This window comes from Haliotis cracherodii, unplaced genomic scaffold, assembly GCF_022045235.1.
Source record: "Haliotis cracherodii isolate W230 unplaced genomic scaffold, xgHalCrac1.p SCAF_19, whole genome shotgun sequence".
NCBI classification, from domain to species: Eukaryota; Metazoa; Mollusca; class Gastropoda; order Lepetellida; family Haliotidae; genus Haliotis; species Haliotis cracherodii.
In genome coordinates, this window is record NW_027266274.1 from 10168793 (window position 1) to 10189314 (window position 20522).

The following is a 20522-nucleotide window of genomic DNA, read 5'->3' on the forward strand; positions in this document are numbered from 1 at the left end:
AATTCCTTTTGAGTAGCACATACATATGTTTGCTGAACTTAGTTTGCAGAGTTTAGACAAACAGTGCAAGTGGAATGTCAACATATTAATCTTTGCCCAATTTGACAACACGGAAACATTACTGTAACCATGACAACACATTCTGGGCAAACATAAAGATGATATCATGTCTGCAGCTAAATCTACCATGGAATCTGCACATTTTGTATGAGATTGTTAACCATGTTTTTGGAGTGTGTGAAACTCATGTGTGTTTCAACAGCACACGGTTCATGAGCAAGCCGACAATGAGAACTATTTTAAAGTCAGTCTAACTGACACATTAATACACAGTTCCCCAAAACAGAAATACAATTTAATGTCACATCTGACATGCTACCTTTGAAAAGTCTAACACTGGAACACACACAACAAAAAAATATAATGACCCTCGTTTCACCAGTGTCATTGAAAATATAGGCCTTGTGATCATATTTCATAACATCATCATCATCATCTTCATCATCATCATCTTCATCATCATCCTCTGTACATACCTGCATATGCACAGACATCAACCAGCATGGTGGCCATTGACTTGAGTGGCTCCCCTACAACCTCCAGAGCTACAAGTGTGGCATCCACAGCGTCTTGTTTACCTTCACGTACAAACAGGGGACATTAAACATTCAGTTGAAAACTTTTTATAACACAACCAAAGTATGTATTGAAAAGCACAAATTTTCAGTGAAATAAAAGGCAAATGCAATCTTCAAGGGATTTGTTGCACATAAGTTATTGTAGGCAGGGATGCAAATTCGTACTAGCCTACTAGCTTTAGTAAGGAATAAATAATTTTAAAATATCCCAAGGGCTAGTAGAATTTCAGACATTTTACGGGTAGTCCTAATATTGTGAAACTTTAACTAACACAGAAGTAACCTTAATCTCTCTTCCCTAAATTGCTTGCATATGACTCGCTGACTTGGTTGATGCGTGTCATCGTATCCCAGCTGTATAGATCGATCCTCATGATTTCAATCACTGGATTGCCTAGTCCAGACTCAATTATTTACAGATCGTGTCATATGGCTGGAATATTGCTGAGTGTGGCGATAAACAACAAAGTGGCATTAAACAACAAAGTAACAAACTTGAATTTTCTCAATATGATTTCAACTGACTTCTTACCTAAATAAGTTAATGCAAGCCCAAGAGCTAGGTATCTCGAGTATGTGTCTTTCAGGTCTGCTTCTGACCTCTCCATCATTGTCTGAAGAACTGTAGACGTCACATCACCATTGCAACTTCCAACTGATATCATGCCACAAGCCAAGGCAGCCATACCTATCACCTGCAAACAACATATTTTCACATTTATAACATAATACATACTTCCATTTCACACATGATCAGGCGTAAAAGATGCAGAACTTGGCGTCCTTACGCATTTACAGACAAATACATTGTTTGATGAACTTAGTTTGCAAGGTTTATACAAACAGTGCAAGTGGAATGTCAACATTTTAATCTTTGCCCAATTAGACAACACAGAAACATTACTGTAACCATGACAACACATATGGGCAACTACGTCGTCAGCTGATCAACAGGTCACCCTACATAAACAAGTTTCTCTCAATTCTGTTGAACTAAATATTCTCATTACCATCTTGGTCAGAGGATGTTGTAAGGGAGAAGCACAAGTATCACTGATTACAACCATAAATGTTTTAGAAAAGCTTTGGCAAGTACATATATAAACTACTCAAAACAAGCTGAAGAACACCCAATTCTTTCACATAGCTTCACTTAATCTCATGACAGGCAAACCATAGTAATATAAAAAAGTTGGGATTATTTAAGTCCTTTTGAGTAGTACATATATACATATGTTTGCTGAACTTAGTTTGCAGAGTTTATACAAACAGTGCAAGTGGAATGTCAACATTTTAATCTTTGCCCAATTTGACAACACAGAAACATTACTGTAACCATGACAACACATTCTGGGCATCTGTATTTCATAAATATGACATCATGTCTGCAGGTAAATATATCTTCAGAGGTCAATAGCTCGAACATGCCATGGAATCTGCAGATGTTCCGGCCTTATCACCCGTGTCATTAACATAACACATTTCGTATCAGATGGTCAAGAATGTTTTTGGAGTGTGGGAAACTTATCTTTAACAGCACACAGTTCATGAGCAATGCAACAGTGAACAACCATCTAAAATCAGTCTGATACATTAATAAACAGTTCCAGAAAACAGAAATACAAACTTTAAGTCACATCTGACATGCTACCCATGAAAAGTTACCTCGGAAAACACAAACATAACTAAAAGATATTATTTTGTAGGCCATAGGTAAGGTAAAGGCAATAGGGTAATTTAATATAATACAAAGCATACATGTATGCTGAACTTAGTTTGCAGGGATTAGACAAACAGTGCAAGTGGAATGTCAACATTTTAATCTATGCCCAATTTGACAACACAGAAACATTACTGTAACCATGACAACACATTTTGGGCAACTATATCTTATAAAGATGATATTATGTCTGCAGGTAAATATATCTTCAGATGTCAAAACTGAAGTGTGCCACGGAATCTGCAGATATTCTAGCCTTATTACCTGTATCAATAACACATTTTGTATGAGATGTTACCATGTTTTTGGTTTGTGTGAAACTTACCTTTAAAAGCACACGGTTTGTGAGCAAACAAACAATGTGAACCATTTTAAAGTCAGTCTAACTGTGTATTAAAAAAAAGTTCCCTAACACAGAAACTGAAAGTCAGATTTGACATGCTACCTTTGAAAAGTCGAACAGAAAAATTCAAACTAAACTAAAAGATTTAATATTGTAGGTTATAGGCAAGTGAGTGAGTTGGGTTTTACACTGTTTTTAAGTTATTCCAGTTATATCGTGGCGTGTCAGCTTAATGTGGGAGGAAGCCCGAAGTGATGCAGGTCTCAAGACGTTTAACACTTCGGGAATGGGTATGGTGCTGACAAACCTAGAAACATAATTGAGGCGAACCAGGATTCGAACCCACAATCATAGGTTTCTGGCGTGTCCAAGGGACGCAACTCTGCACAGCGAATCACAGCGCCTTAGATGACTGGGCCACCCGTGCCCCCCAGGCAAGGAAAAGGCAACATGGCAATTAGGTTTAATATAAACCATACATGTATGCTGAACTTAGTTTGCAAGGTTTATACAAACAGTGCAGGTGGAATGTCAACATTCTAATCTTTGCCCAATTTGACAACACAGAAACATTACTGTAACCATGACAACACATATGGGCAGGTACATTGTCAGCTGATCAACAGGTCATCGTGTTCCAACAATTTGAGTTTGTCTCAATTCACTAGTAACAACTATCAGTCACTTTAACAGGATCAGGACCAAAACTGGTGATTTATTTCAAGTAGATAAAGTCAAAGTCATACTAATACATGTTATCATGGTTATAAATACAAAGAAAAGTGTCTTAAACAGATTAATACCTCATTAGTTGTAATATATCTATAATTTCAAGATCTTAACATAAATGTTTACGACAGAAATGAAACCTTTCTTCTCAAGTTGTGCATTCACAATGATGATGACAGGATAATCTGATTTATTATGTTTAACTAAGTCAGACAAGAAAATAATGTCTTAATTATCATCTTGGTCAAAGGAAGTCATAAGAGAAGAGTGATTGAGTTTGATTTTATGCTGCTTGTAGCAATATTCCAGCAATATCACAGCGGGGAACACCAGAAATGGGCTTCAAAAATTGTATCCATGTCGGGAATCGAACCCGGGTCTTCGGCGTGACGAGCAAACGCTTTAACCACTAGGCTACCCGAACACCCCTCATAAGAGAAGAGGCACAAATAACACTTAACACCTTAACATGTTAAGAAAATTCATGTTCAAAAGTATATATTGTATGCTGAACTTAGTTTGCAAAGTTTATACAAACAGTGCAAGTGGAATGTCAACATTTCCATTTATGCCCAATCTGACAACACAGAAACATTACTGTAACTATGACAACACATATGGGCAACTACAAGGATAGCTCAAATATGCCATGGAATCTGTAGATGTTCTGGTTTTCTAATCTGTATCATAAATATTACCCATTTTGTAGGAGATCATGAACCATGTTATTAACATAGACATATAGGTGTCTGTAAAACATTACAGAAACCATGACAACACATGTCATAACACATGCAATGACTTCCCTGATCATAACTAAGGTGGCATGTTGAATTATTTGTGAAATACATGATCTGGCGAAGTTCACAGGCTGCAATAACATCTATTAATTACTTCATCTACTGTCTGTGCCAAATACTTTTCAGCGGAGGAAACTAACATTTATAGTCCACTAGTCCTTATATGGAAAACATATAGAAACACCCTTAAAAATGGCAAATTTCTAATAGTCCTCATGATACCTTAACTATTAGGCAGTTTGGCAAGGACTACAGGACTAGTGCCAATTTCTAATGCTGCTTATAGATATCTAGCCCCAACTTCGCTCTAAGCATACTTTTCAGTGGATTTTAGTGTCATCATGTGGACTATCATTAGCTGAGCTAACCAGGTCAAACAGGATTTTACTAAACCTAAGTACCCTTGTACAAAACAACCTTAGCGATAGACTGTTGTAAGTCTATGTTAAAGTATGGTCGTTACGATCACCTTAGTGCTACGATCGCTTTGTACAACGGCTTCAGTCAAGTGGCTAAAGACACAGATTGCATGTATATATAGTGTTTATTTGATTTTTCTTGGTCCACACCTTCCCGGGGTACTGAATACTGATAATGAATAGCGTCACAACCAACAGCTAACTTCATACCATCATCAAATACGAGTGAGTGAGTGAGTATGGTTTTATGCCGCTTTTAGCAACATTCCAGCAATATCACGGCGGGGGACACCAGAAATGGGCTTCACACATTGTACCCATGTCGGGAATCGAACCCAAGTCTTCAGCGTGACGAGCGAACGCTTTAACAACTAGGCTACCAGACCGCCCCCCCATCATCAAATACGACTTGGACTATGTAATAACCTATTTAACAAGAAAACTGTTCCCTCAACTTAAACTGATCTAAACACGAAAGGAAACACTTGACATAATACAAACCTCCATAGATGATTTAGTCTCTCCTAATACTGGCAGAATGAGACTGAGCACATCTTCACGGTTTGAACCAGCATACGCCAAACCAAGACTGGAATAGAAGCATGTCATCTTATAGCAAGTAAAAACAGTGCATGTTGGTCTTCAAGAATCTTACAGACATTCCAGTGAGCTAGACTGCAAGTACATACATGTTGAAAAAAACCCAGAAACGATTGCTAATATTGTATCTGATTAAATCAATTGAAAAGGATGCAGTTATGACATCTAATTAATTCAACTGAAAAGATCACAAGTTATGATATCTGATTAATTCAACTGAAGACTGCAGTTATATGAACACCAAATAATTCAGCACAAGAATAACAAGCAATGCTTACCCCACTATGGCTCCTATCCTCATGACATTGCTGGTGTGTACAACGTAGTCAGTAAGCAGGGCCAGGGCTGGGTCACACTCATTCCTCACTCCAGAATTGACAATACCACACGCGAGGAGGGCACCAGCCTACATGATAAACATAACCATGTTACCTTGATGTAACTTCACAATCCGATTTCTAATTTATGTTCATATTTCATTACCAATTCCATCTTTCACCAGTAAGAATCTCACCTGAATATTGTTCATTTTCGGCAGCACTGTATATATACTTGACCAAAGCTAACTAATCATAAATGCTACACAAGTTCAAGAATAGATATCATGCATCTATGTGGTGTGGTGTGGTGTGGTGTGGTGTGGGACACACTGCACTGAGCAATATTCCAGCTACAAGACAGTAGCCTGAATGAAATCGAATCCAGACCAGACAATCCAGTGATTGATATTATGAGCAGTGATCCACTCCGTCGGGGCACATTAACACATCATCAACCAAGTCACCAAGCCTGACCACCTGATCCATTAATTCAATCCCAGAATCCCTAAAGGTTTGGTAAATGCCTTTTCTCAGATCATAAAACCAGTCTGCACCTACCTTGATATGATCCTCTGCAGAGTAGAGGTACTTGTCAATCTGTGTGAGACCTCCATCAACATCCCACAGCAGAATCAGACCAAGAGAAGCTGTCGCACTCAGCATACCTACAGCATTCAGGCTCAGTTGAGATCACAAAATAATAGTCAAGTACTGTCAACTGATTGTAAACATACCACAAAACATGTCACATTTTGACAAGAGTACTGTAGAAGCCGAGGTGAAATTGGGTTTAACGTCGCATCCAAGATTATTGCACTTACATAGCGATGTGCATGCACGTGCGTGTGTGGCTGCTTGTACTAGTCTGAACTGATACTGATTTATAGTGCTAGCCCACTGAGATACCATGAGTTTAACATGAATACACCACTCAAGACACAGTATACTGACTCCGAGCCAACCAGTCATTGTTTAAGCTCCTTAATGCTGGGCGCCAGACAGGGTAACAGCAAGTAACATCTTTTAACATCTTTTGGTATGAAGGGGCCAGGAATCGAACCACGGACCTTCCACTCTCTGGGCGGATGCTCTATCACTAGACCACAGATTCAGTCAGTGCTGTATAAAATGGCATCTATACTCACGTCAAAACGTTAAAATTTCCAACACATATGTACATGCGAGTGTCCAATTAAGAAATTCTCATGATAGTCTTAAAAATACATGTAGGGGCCGACAGATGCAAATACCATAGCAGAGTCTATCTTTATTTTTAACTAAGTACCCAGGAACAAAAACTTGAAACAAAATCCTAGCATACCATGTTCCTTGTTCTTGTACAGCCACTTGTTGCCATCCTCCATAAGAAGCTTGTCTTGACCAAATGCAGCATTGACAAACCCATTGACAAATGAAGATGCCAGGTTTTGGCGGGCCGAGTCCACATTGGAAGGACCAATAGAAGAACCTGAGGGAATGACAGATATCGGTTTGGTAAATCAATATTGAACCATCACATATGGATCATGACACCATACATCAAAATCTCATCACTTTTAACAGATGCTGAGGATGTGGGCTGCAGACAGTTTGCAAAATAAGTTTGAAGGATCCAAGTGGAATGACAATTAACATATACATGCCCAATTTTACCTTCAGAATTTGGTGCCTGTCTGCACTTTAGCCTCTGATCTAAAGTCTGAGTCTGGTAACATCTTGTTTGGGTTAGTAAGTTCAGCTTATAAAAGTCTTTATGATAACACTAAATTACCAGCCTGAGCCAAAAAGCCCTTTCGAGACTACTCTATTTGTTTTGTTTGTTGTTTAACACCCTATTCTGCAATATTCCAGCTATATGACAGTGGTCTGCAAATAATAAAGTCTGGACCAGACAATCCAGTGATTCATATCATGAGCATTGATACATGCAATTGAGATATGATGACAAGCATCAACCAAATCAGCGAGCCTGACGCCCAATCCCATTAGTCGCCACTTACAACAAGCAAAATCACCTTTTAGGGCAAGCATGGGTTGCTGAAAACCCTTTCTACCCCGGGTCTTCATGGGTCTTTGAGACTAGCCCACCTTTGGCTCTTAGCATAATTTTTATTAGAATTTTGTGTTAGTATATGTACTATTATAAGCGGAGTTTTAACCAGAACAGAATTTTACTAGATTCTGGCTTTGGACAGTCACAGACTGGAATGCACAAAAAAGGTTTGGGCTAGCATACTAAAAAGTGTTTGGCACAGACTGTAGTGCAGTCACCACAACATAAATCATAATTCTCTTTTCACTATGGGAGGCAAAATTTTGAACTCTACTTACGATTTGGCTCAAGATGACTCTTGTAGATATCCTCTGGCACCTTAGCCTCTATGATATCCAACTGTAAAAACATGATATATATTTTCATGTTCTCAAAAACAACTTCCAAACAAACTGAACAGGGACTTCTGTTTGCCTGTTTCTACAACCATGTAGCATCACTGACTAAATGTATGAAAAAATTAACTTCATTGTCTAACCCTCCCTAACCTATCACTTGTTCATAAAGGAAACAAAATGTATGACGGACAGAAATGTATGCTGAACTTAGTTTGCAATGTATATAAATTGATACAATGCAAGTGGAATGTCAACAATTTACTCTTTGCCCAATCTGACAACACAGTAACATGGAGTTACCATGACAACACTCATGGGCTGTACACTGTATGAGTAAATGTGGGATTGTTAAATGCACTTGCCTCTCTAGCAAGAGCCAAGAAGTTGTTGTTCAGGTGAGCGTTGGACATGATCTCCATGAGCTCATCAAATTCTTCCATGTCATCATTCAACTCCAGGAAGATCTGCTGGCGACCAAGCATGTAGGCAAGTTGTTTCTGAATTGTCCTGTATGAAGAATAACAATATATCTTGTCAGAGGGATGCACAAAGTATGTAATCTAGACAACCAGTTGTCGGACTTCAGCGATAGAAACTTAACATTTTTGGTCCACTAGTCCTTATAATGAATAATATATAGCAAAACCCTTAAAAATGGCAAATTTCTACTAGCCATTATGATACCTTAACTATTTAGGCAGTTTGGAAAGGACTATTGGACCAGTGCCAATTTCTAACCCTGGACTTTAATTTTGTGGAAGCCTCGGTGGCTGAGTGGGTTAGATCGCTGACTTTGTGTGTTAGCGATTAGGTGCTTCAATCTGGCAGTGTGGGTTTGACTCAACCCAAATAGTATGACAATCTGTGCTTTACTCAGAAAGTGTTATCCCAAATATAACATTTGTTAAATAACAATAACAATAAAAATAATTAAAAAAATAATAATAATAAAAGATAATAATATGCCACACACCAAAGAGTACTCAATGCGTGACATTATAACCCCCGGTCAATGATTGAATGAATCACTGTGCACTCTAATTTCATTCTCAGCTCCCTGGGGAGTATATAGCCTCAGCAGCCTTTGAGGCGCAAGAAAGTTAACTGTCACATTAACATCTCATCCTACCGTGTACCTATTCGCTGCTGGGTGAAGAGGCATATTTCGAACAAAGTCACTTGCCCAAAGAGATACCACATGTGCTACATGTGCTTCAGTGTGGGGCAGGACCAAAACCCAAGAAACTCGTAGCAGCCAGGTGCTGAACACCGTCACCTATCCACCTATTCTCCATGACCAATGTTTCTTAACCACTCCTGATTTATGACATGAGCGCTGTTCACAAGACCACATGCCACCATGAATGACTGAATAGAATTTCTTCTAAGCTTGTGTAGATACTGGGTAATGCTCATATTTGATGGACAATTTTCATTAATTACACTAAAAATAACTACAGGGATCACTCTAGGAATGTTCTGACACAGGCCCTTAATCATGTTAATGTGAAAATTTCACATACTCCAGATGAACACCCACACACAGCAAAATGTTTAAATGCCCCATTGTATTTGAAAATGTGAGCCTTTTTTCAAACTTAAGGGCTAAAAGCACAAAGACCCACCCTAGAATTATCCCTGTGTTATCATAATAAGGAAGAGTAGAAAATTTACTCGTTTAGAACAGCTTTCTACACGCATGTTAAAATTCTGCAGTGCATTTGACAAATTATGAGGGAGAAAAATGCAAAAGTCTGCACAGTCGATATTTCTGCAAAAGATTCCGCGGAATCACAGAATACAGCAGGAACTGCCATGTCACTGATGTATGCTGATCTTAGTTTGCAAGGTGCATATCAGCTCAGTGCAAGTGGAATGTCAACAGTTTACTGTATGCCCAATTCGACAACACAGACTCACACAGATGTCCATGACAACACATATGGGCAATAACACACATCGATGTAATAAATATCACAAAAACTGATAATATCTACTCACAGATCCTTGCAGGACATGAAGATCTCTTCAACAAGTTTCAGGTCATTCAGCTGCATGGCAAACCTAAGAGCTTGTGGGAACTGCTTGAACTTTCTGTACAGCTCCACAGCAGTCTTCAGGAGCACAATGTTCTCAGGGTCAGGAACATATGGCACACAGCTGAAAATCAACAGGTTTGCAGGTGAATCACAACCAGGATTCATTTGTTGTTAAATTTCAGAGATCGAAGATGAGATATTGTATGTCAGAAACATATAGGCTAGAGGAAACTTTGAATTTTATGATAAAAAATTTCAGTTCTGAAATAACTGCTTGTCCGCCTGCCAAGGGCTAGTAACTTTTCTGTGGGGCTGCTTGAAATTTTCCTCCACCTCTACTCCTTGTAGATTATCTAGTAATTGTTTGCATTATTTCAGCTGAATCATAACACGATTTCTTATATTTATAAAGTCTGAATGCAGGCATAAAACTTTGAAGACAGGCAAGCAACACTTATGGGTTGCCTGCCCGACTGTGTTTTCGGGTTAAAAAATTATTTTGAACACTGTTTATAGCCAACAAGGAAATACAAGGGAATCTATGTAGCCTGGTTGGACAGTTTCCATTATTAATCACATGTTTTTCCACCAACTTAACTGTAATGTAATGTAACTTTTGTATCGCGATACAGGGGTTTAAATTAATGGATTGTATCTTGGGGCTCATATTGGGATACAATACTGTATCGCCATATTGTATATTGTTTGAAAATGAATTGTGTGATGATGATGCAACTGAATATTATTTTACTTCATCATGCTCATGTCATCAATAAAAGGTTACAACTATTGTTCTAGTGGTTAGAAACTTGTGAAACACTCTTACAAGCCAATACAACCAACACCCATATGCAACAAGATATATCATTGCTAACCACATGTACTCATATAGGCAATAATCCCTTTAACACTGGTTACTGCCTAAATTCCTACCTTGTGAGATAGAGACACACTCTTGGGTAGGCGTTCTCATCAACATAGTCAGTGAGAAGATGTAATTTCTCCATCTCCATGAGAACATCACATGCCTCAGCCTCCGCATTGTGATCCATGTGGTAGGGTACAATAGCCTTGGCCAGACCGATCAGTTTGTCCCGCATATCAGTGTCCTTCTCTTCTGTGTCCTGCCACTCCTGGGCAACCTGACCGGCCAAGTGTCTGGAAAGGAACAATCATTTACGTGTGTCAACAATGTGGGCTTTATGAATAAAGCATATTCACAGGCATTATCAATAAGCATTTGCGATTGTCTGGTTTGTGACAAGGGCAGAGATGCCAACCCTAAATAAATCTTTGGAATAATCAGTGGGGTAAAAAATGTCCTTTTATGGAAAAACGAGTAATGTTAACAGTACATTGCGGGTTTTCGCTTCGGCTTCCAATTAGGTGAAACGAGGTCAAAGCTCCACACATTCATTAAATTCGTCCTGTCACACAAACTGCCAGAAAGGCAATGTGATGTTTCTAGTTTCAAAGTAATATCAGTCTACAGGTAAATAGTTTCCAGTCTGCTACTGCAAATATCCATCAACAAAATGACTTGAGTGTGTTTTAACATAACCAATCAGAGATATTGTATCAACGCGCAATGGATATTTTTACACTCTGAGAATTGAATGAAAGCATGGCTCATATTGTCTTGCTGTAGAATGCTTCATGTCACTGCTGCATCAACAATTTGCTCTCCGTGATATTTTATGCATGTATAATAATTCGTTAAAACAAATGACAAATATCATAGTTAGAGGGAGGACAAGTGTACTTCAAAGTTCCAAATCGTAACTATTACGTAAAAAGCGTAATGGTTGGCATCTCTGCAAGGGTACATTAAGTACACTAACTGGAACCATCATGTTGACATGTTGACAGTTATGTCCCTTAGACATGCCAGGATCCATTGATCAGCAATTTAAAGAAAAGACTTCCGCCCCAATTATGAACATGATGATGCTTGGTTTATCAGCACTATACATGTGTATGTCTCACACTACAGTGGAAAATGTTTAAAGCCTGCATATTTTGGGCTTTCCTTTCACATTAAGCTGATATGAAGTGAAATAACTAAAAATACTGTTCAAAACAGTGCTTTACCCACACAGAAATGCAAATGTTAACAGAAGTTACTGCATGAGGGTTCAATGCTGATTTCATCAATATGGCAGAAGATGCCAATGCTTTTAACAATCAAACACTAAGGTTGTCAGTAATATGAGCCCAAGAAAGACATTTGATACACATTCAATCTGATATGTACATGTACTACACAATCACTTATCTTGAACAAAGAACAATGGCGACCACTAGAGTAAACCATCCAGAATAATTTTGTTTGTCGTTTAACTCAGCACTCGGCAATATTCCATCTCTAAATCCTGTAAATAATCAAGTCTGGACAAGATAATCCACTGACCGATATTGTGGAAAACGATCCACAGCGTAAGTGTACGATGACACCATCAACCAAGTCTCTGAGTCTGACTACCTGGTCCATTGGCTGCCTCTTACAACAAGCAGAAGTTGCTGGGGCAACCAGAATCACAAATATTATGAAGCAGGGTACAAAATTAATATGAGTTCGCTAGCCCGAGACAAGTAAAATTCAAGAAGGACTAGTGACATTTCCTTGCGTCTTTGTGCAGATAATTTTTACGGACAAGTGAAAACAAAAGTTAATTTGTAACCCTGTTAAGATCAAAAGTTCAACATTACATTTGAAATCACATGCTAATGATAAAATATTTACATATAGTGCAGCATGTTAGCCGTGTGGAAGACCAAGTTTGCTTACCTTACATATTCATGACCCCATGAACCGATTTCTTCCTTAGACCCCTTCAGACGATACTGAAGGCTGTCACGGCCATCACTCATAGTCATGCCAAGAACAGAAACAATGTCGGCACAGAAATTCTGAAATTGAGCATTAAGATTTAACAAGGGAAGCACTCATAAAATACACATGCCATGTGGATAACTCAGAACTATGCTTACCTTATTCGACGTAATAAGCGCCCCGCTCTAATAAGTGCCCACGGCGACATTAGCTAAGATATTGGCTATTGAACAATCCCAATCAGCACCCCTTCAAAGTGATCAATGAACACAAGACTTATCTATTCGCGTATAATACGCACTCGTGTGTTTTACGCACCCTTAATTATGGGCATTTAATTCTGGAAAGATATATCTGTCGTACATAAACATTTCAGGCTGTCAGCATAAACCACGAAATTTATCTTTTAACTCTGTTTTTTTCCCCACCAAAATAACATTCTAATAAGAGCCCCCTATTTCTAATTTTGAGAGCCCCCTGGGCGCTTATTACGTCGAATACTGTAATTTGAACACACAATCAAATTAACATCGTACATATGGAAGTTATTTGATTGCAGGACTGAGTATCATGACTAAATGTTATTACTGGTCATCACTATTTGGGCTAGAAAACTGTATAGGTCAATTCTTATAGCTGATCATACCAAGATAATTGGATCCTCTATCCTACAATTTCAGTCCAGAATCCACAGTGAACAATGGTGAAGGAAGTCCGGATTACTCAGATTTTTCTGGAAGATTTCATTGATCAATTACAGAATGAAAATTTGACTAACGGGATCGGGTGGTCAGGCTCGCTGACTTGGTTGATGCATGTCATCGATCCCAATTGCGTTGATTGATGCTCATGATATCAATCACTGGATTGTCTGGTCCAGACTCAATTATTTACAGACAGACGTCATATAGCTGGAATATTTCTATATAATATCCTTAACAAGGAGTCAGACAGTACTGATAGGAAATACCTACCTACAGAATTCCAGCCAACTCACATTTGTATCTTGTATTTTGAAACATTAAATTTGGAATTACAAATATTATCCAACAGTTAGTCTTCACTTTTACTATTACCTCACACAGCATTCTTCATTGACCAGGATTTGTCGAGCTTACCTTAGTTTCAGTGTCCTTGATTTTCTCATGTATTTCCTTCATGGAGTCATAGTGCTGGCGAAGAAACTTCAGTGGTTTGGGAACTGACGTCATTGATGTTGTAGAAGCCCGAATTAGAGATCGTAAACTCTCCAAAGCAGGTTTGTACAATTTATCATCTGATTCCTGAAGGGAAATATGTAACAATCAGTTAGCAATTGCAGTATCATACACTTACAAACAAAATAGACATGCAACTTACAGGTGATGTTTACACTATAATCATGATAATACAGTCTGCGACTTGAGCAACTTGTCTGAAGCCAGATATTTATAAAAATCTGTTCAGTCCAGTAAGATAACTTAAGTCCATACAACTAAAACCATGAAAACAGACTACTAGCCGAACTTGGCTCTTAGCATCATTTCCAGAAGAATTTAGTGTCATGCAGACTATTATTAAATGTGCATGCTAGACCAAACAGAAGTTCACAAGACTCAATCTTCGGAATAATGACCAAAGTCACCTGTAATAGTTAAAAAAAAGAAAGAAAAAAAGTAACTAATGACAATAGTTACATTACAAATGCATGAAATATACGTCTTTGAGTTGCTCATGTTTCTAAATATACTCCTGACTGTCCCTGAGCATGCTGAGCATGCTAAACAGCTGCTCTACATTCATTGCTCAATTCAGAGAATCATCATGATCACTACAGAAACTGAATATCTTAGTAATCATAAATACAACGGTTTTATCCTGTTAATGTTTTCGGTGATTTGAAGAATTAAAAAATTGAAAGAGTTATCACAATGAATATGATGTATACATGTGCCAAGCTAAAACACATTTGACGCAAACAAACAAGTTTTGGGTATCTTCAAAAGATATAATTTGGAAGTATAACTGAATATATTTACAGTTATAACAATTACATTTTGAGTGCATCGGGTAGAAATATAGAAATTTCAGCACTTTAATATTAACAGAAAGCACAGGCACCAGGCATCATCACATGAGGAATAATTCACTTATTGCCTTCTCCACATTAATCAGGTTAATGACTTATACACTCCTACCTTCAGCCTCTCCACCAGCATGTCCAGTTCTTCACTGAGTAATCTGTCCTCTTCGGACTGAAACAAAAGGGACCAATACGAGTTCAGTACAAAGGCATTTTATCTTTACCCGGGCAAGCAAAGTTTTGGAGTTTAGTTCTAACCCTGAATACTTGACACACATTGAACATACATTACTTTGTCACCGGTGTTTGCTGATTAAAATAATTTCTTTTTTAAATCTGTTTCAAATTTAGTAATGCAAAGGGCTCTGTGATTACAATTTCACCATATAAACAAGGCCGGTACCACGAAAACAGGGGTCACACTCGTGTTGAGCACACGTGATGCCATCACATCTTTCAACATAATCAGCAAAGAAAGCTAATTGGGTTGCACGTGTTGAAAATAACATCAGCCTTAGATCACTAAAGGATAATGCAAAAGCAATATCCGAAACATTGTCAACCAAATCTGCAAACTTCAGCTTGACGCCTCAATACCGACATGAGCATAAATGCTTGATATGACAAGGCAGTTTTGAATGCTCGATGTTTGCTGTCCGTTGGTTTAAGATTACGAGTTGACATCAATAGGAAATTGAGCTAATTAAGTGTGAATTAATTGACCAGGTAATTATGATTAAAACTACCATTTCAATGGGTTCCTGTTTATCATCTTCCTTCTTTTTTTCGTCCTTTTTCTCAGACGCTGTAGGCTCTTTCTTTTCCTTCTTGTCCGCCATGTTTGTAGAATAACGCTGATGAACGAGAGTGCGAGATTTGGAGAGAAACAATACATTTCCATACAATTAATAATGTTTGACATGTGCAAAGTAGTTTTCATCATAAAAAAATAGTTTCATTATAATATAGTTCTTTTATTTTAGATTTTATCATTCCATAAATATATTGTGGAAGTAATACACATGTTGTATTACATAATGTTTCTCAATTTTGCACAATCATTATTAATTTTATTTATTAATTATTTTTAGAAATGTAGTTTATATATTAATACTACTATTTTGTATTATTATTAAGTTTTGCTTAGTGACAAAACAGCAAAAGCACATGTTCAAAATATGAGTAGTTGTTGTGTAGTGTTAGGAATATAGTATTACCCATAGACCAATGGGGCAAATATTTTTGACGGACGCCAAAGGAGCACTTGCTACAAGCGAATAGGAATAATCAACGGTAAAAACAATATTTAAGAGCATTTACTTTTGATGTATTATATCTTCTCGACGTTCTTCGAAACAGCGAATATTCGTTGGAAGAAATGTGTGTTACTTTTGTTTTATTTGTAAATTTATGTCAACATATTCACGGCACCATCCCTCAGTTTACACGTTTCCAAGACAACTGTAAGAAACAGCTGATGCGGTTATAAAGTAATAATTCAAATGATCGGTTTGTCCATGTTTATTTCTGCATTGGGCGGTTACATGTCACTGTATCGCTTCTTCATTCATCATTTTTCGCATAGATGGTATCGATACATCTAGTTATCAGCTGATAATGTTTAACATGATTAAATCCGTACGCTGAGCTATTTAAAGTTTTCGAACAGATTATCATCTGCTTCCTTACATATGCATTTTTAGGTTTCCTGAATTTAGCTTATCTTTTGTTTTCATTCCATTTTTAGAATCTAGAATATATCATTGAAAGGTCTTAGTTTAACTGACTGTTTTAAATATCAAATCATTAATATCGTTAATTAACTGGGGTCTAGACTAATCAATTTATGACCAAACCCATCTGCGACGGTTCAATCCCATTTGTGACACGCTCTGTTTTTGCCAGTTATTGTAGAGGATATGGTTATCATTTATGACAATATTTACTGTTGCGATGTAATAATCCAACTTACTTCTAATAGGCAGGAGAAAATATGCTGAGAGCTTGAGTCACAGTTTAGAGTATGACTATAATACACAGGACCATGTAACTAATTAAAACAATAAAAATACAAAAAGTCGCTAAAAAAATCATAGACGAGTGAGTGCAAAGGCCAAGCCACGTCTATGATTTTTTTTGCGAATCTTTTTATTTTTATTGTTATAATTAGTAACATGGTCCTGTGCTCTATATTATCGTGGGCTCTATATTATCATGGTATCGGTACATCTCATATTTACATACACATCGACTGATGTAAACCACATAATCCACACGTATCACACCACAAATGGTGATGCTGCGATAATATAGAGTTGCCTGCCCTTGAGTCGATTATGACAGGTACTTTGTTTACCAGACTCAGCATCAATCAATCCTACCTGATGTGTCAAAAACGTTGAACAAAGAACAAGAAACAGTTTGCGTATGACATATTCCAGGGCTGCATTCCAAGACACATTCAAAATTTCGTCATAAGGGATATCTTTTTAGAGCCCCCCCCCCCCCAAACATCCTCTTTAATCATATTTCCCCAATCTTCAAACAGGAACTTGTATGTACATTTGTTACGTTTGGGATGAAGAGACAGGTGATGATATGCTAAATCTGTATGTCTGTGTGTGTGATTGACAGACTGTAGGTCGAAGATTTAAAGAGTGGTGCTGTTTAACTTTTCATGTTTTAGTCTAATTTGCACACACAATAGCGGTAACATTTTGTTAATGGGTATTCATAGAAATGTCAACAATGCCCATGTTTGGCATCGATGAATATTCATGTTCAACCAGATTTACAACTGGTTTTCGTGTCATTTATTTACACTTTGATATATTAAACAAAGGTAATAAATACAAATTAAAATACTGCACTATATAATATTTCAGTTATGGATTCTGTGTATGTGTGTTCATGGTATTTTTCTAAATTGTACCAGATGATACACAATGAGTGCTTGTTGTAAGAGGTGACTGCAAGGATTGGGTAGACCATCTCGCTGACTTGGTTGATGGATGTCATTGTATCCCAATTGCATAGATTTGTGCTCATGATGTTAATCACTAGATTGTCTGGTCCAGACACGATTATTTGCAGACCACTGTCATATAGCTAGACTATTGCTGAGTGCAGCGTAAACAAACAACAAATCATTGAGAACAACTTAATTGTATTCTGTCTTTTTTTAACGTGATATTCATCAATCCATATGTTTGCAGAGCTCCAGATAAGCTTTTGGTGTTGTTGGTATTTTACCCATGCATTTTAAAATCATTGGGTATCAGTAATTCTATCTGGGTATTCAAATTTCTGTTACCCACTAGTTTTTACACATGTGGGTTTTTAAGTTAAATATTTAAAAACACTATTCATGTAATCCCTGCAAACTGGTGTCGTGTGGGTTCGAGAGCTTTATAGGACTCAAAAATACCACAATACTTCCACAAGAAAGTGTGATGGCAAATGATCATGATGTAACTGTCATCGTGGAGTTTGGCAAGGTTGACGGAATGCCCGTTAATAATTTCAAAATAAGTTGCTGATTTGCTAATCGAATACGCAGGGTACTTTACAATATTTTGATGATACGCACAAGTTTTATTTTTGTAGTGTATGTGTAATGTTCGTTTGCGTATTTGATACTCTTCGATTTTATTTTACTAAGTATTTCTGCATTTCTGATGCGTATTTTACACAGATACGCAGCTTATCTGGAGCTCTGATTTGATGATCTTTTATGTGGTTTGCAGACACAAACTCACCATGGCGTCGTCAGGAGAGTGTGTCAAAGTCATTGTGCGATGTCGCCCCATGAACGGCAGGGAGAAAAACTTGAACTGTAAATGTGTTCTGGCCATGGAGAGCAGTCGAGGATCGTGCCAGATCACTAACCCCGGAGATGCGAAGGCCCCTCCCAAAGCGTTTACTTTCGATGGCTCCTATTTTACAGACTCCACAACAGAACAGATTTACAACGATATTGCCTACCCACTTGTTGAGGTTAGTCATTGATGTACTTAATGTATACAATTGTTTTATAGCGATGCATCATGAGTATTTCACAATCAGGCAAGGGAGTTAAGTGACTATTAAAAACCAGTCTTAATCTTTGCCGACCCGGCTGGAATTATGGAGTGACAGTTTGGCTGGACTATCGAGTCTGTGCATAGTCCAATCAAAATCGCGCTAAACTGCTCTGCAGATATTGGTCGATTGCAGGATTTGCAAAGTATGTGTACCACCAAATCGGCATCAACAGATATTTTCAAAACTTTTCAGGTTTTTAATCAAGGTGCTCGCATGATTTGCTGCATTTCGTAAAGTAAGACTTGTTTTATCACAATACATATAGTTCTATTATCGATCAAATCGTCTTGACTGGGAGCCGCCATTTTGTTTGAAGCATATGCAAGTGATATGAGAGGTGGAATCTGATTGTCAATAGGTGGGACATAGAATGGACATAACTCATAATAGCCACTGGTGGCACTACGATCGAGCCCAGAAATTTTTGTCTAGTTTACAGTCAGTTTGCTCTCTTGCCTAGGGAAGATGGTATTTCCACAGATTTGCATAGACAATGCTGCTCCTTTCACTTGAAACTATCAGACTTGTGACTGTTTTTGACACTGTTTGATAGTTCTTTGAGTCTATACACATTCAAACATATTGATTTATATTTTCATTCATAAGTAGATATAATCACACCTGTTATTAATACACCAACAATAAGTCATTTTGATTTACAATATGAAAATTTAAAACATATCAAATCAAGAGGATAATATATATATATCTAATATATTACATGATATACTTTCTAGATAATAATAACAGATTATTATTGTTGATTGGTTGGTTGGTTAGAACTAAAGCACTACCGATTTCCCAAATGGTTTAACATCAGGTTTCATGATCTCGTCTTGTAGGGTGTGACAGAGGGCTACAATGGCACAATATTCGCTTATGGACAGACTGGATGTGGCAAGTCTTTCACTATGCAGGGAATAACAGACCCCCCATCACAACGAGGAATTATACCAAGGTAACTGTATAAAGAATTAAAAATAGCAAAACTTGCTGAAGAATGAATGTGCTAATAAATGAAGGCATGATTGACTGACTTCTTCTGAAAATATGTACTCATATCTTTACTGAAATACTGTATGGCAATGGTGAAAAGTTGCTGAAATCTGCAAGTCACTCCTCCCTTTGTGTTACCACAGCTTCCTCAAGCCTTTTGTATGCTATACTCAATTATCTCCCTTTGGCCAGTTATCTCCAATAGACAACAATTTGTATCAGTGCTGGACAGCCGAGCTTGTAGATTATGTTCAGTACCCACACAGTGACATAATCTTGTGTTTTACCTTACCTGACGCTACATAGTGCCTCAGCTTCCCTACCTTATACAAAGAGACAGTTCTGGAACAGAGAGACTGTTGAAACAGACTATAGTCTGTGACCTGATACCCAGGAGTTATCCTTCTTGGTTTGTACTCCGTCATATTCATCTCTCTCTTTGCTGTCATCTGGGTTCGACCTTCCATCCAGATCCCTCGTTTCAGGAAGAAACATTACCCTTTCCTTTCAATGGATTTTTCTGACACATCCCATCCCATGAATGAAGAT

At 37.6% G+C, this 20522-nt stretch overlaps 2 protein-coding genes across 3 annotated transcripts in view; one reads left to right on the plus strand and one right to left on the minus strand.

Moving 5' to 3' along the window:
* LOC139466746 (26S proteasome non-ATPase regulatory subunit 2-like) overlaps nucleotides 1–15734 on the minus strand; it is a 30839-nt gene extending 15105 nt beyond the window's left edge. Inside the window, exons 1-14 of the mRNA XM_071248409.1 lie at nucleotides 15641–15734; nucleotides 15010–15066; nucleotides 13951–14115; nucleotides 12788–12909; nucleotides 10933–11157; nucleotides 9962–10120; nucleotides 8323–8467; nucleotides 7901–7961; nucleotides 6891–7037; nucleotides 6128–6234; nucleotides 5528–5655; nucleotides 5151–5238; nucleotides 1171–1333; nucleotides 537–638 (exon numbers count right to left, since the gene is read on the minus strand). Coding sequence (XP_071104510.1) covers nucleotides 537–638; nucleotides 1171–1333; nucleotides 5151–5238; nucleotides 5528–5655; nucleotides 6128–6234; nucleotides 6891–7037; nucleotides 7901–7961; nucleotides 8323–8467; nucleotides 9962–10120; nucleotides 10933–11157; nucleotides 12788–12909; nucleotides 13951–14115; nucleotides 15010–15066; nucleotides 15641–15733 — 1762 coding nt within the window. The 5' untranslated portion in view covers nucleotide 15734. The remainder of the gene's footprint in view (nucleotides 1–536; nucleotides 639–1170; nucleotides 1334–5150; nucleotides 5239–5527; nucleotides 5656–6127; nucleotides 6235–6890; nucleotides 7038–7900; nucleotides 7962–8322; nucleotides 8468–9961; nucleotides 10121–10932; nucleotides 11158–12787; nucleotides 12910–13950; nucleotides 14116–15009; nucleotides 15067–15640) is intronic.
* Nucleotides 15735–16123: 389 nt separating this feature from the next.
* The window catches only part of LOC139466747 (osmotic avoidance abnormal protein 3-like), a 34696-nt gene continuing 30297 nt past the window's right edge, over nucleotides 16124–20522 (plus strand). For both annotated transcript variants that reach the window (XM_071248411.1, XM_071248412.1), the window contains exons 1-3: nucleotides 16124–16187; nucleotides 18641–18890; nucleotides 19820–19935. In XM_071248411.1, coding sequence (XP_071104512.1) covers nucleotides 18654–18890; nucleotides 19820–19935 — 353 coding nt within the window. In that variant the 5' untranslated portion in view covers nucleotides 16124–16187; nucleotides 18641–18653. The remainder of the gene's footprint in view (nucleotides 16188–18640; nucleotides 18891–19819; nucleotides 19936–20522) is intronic.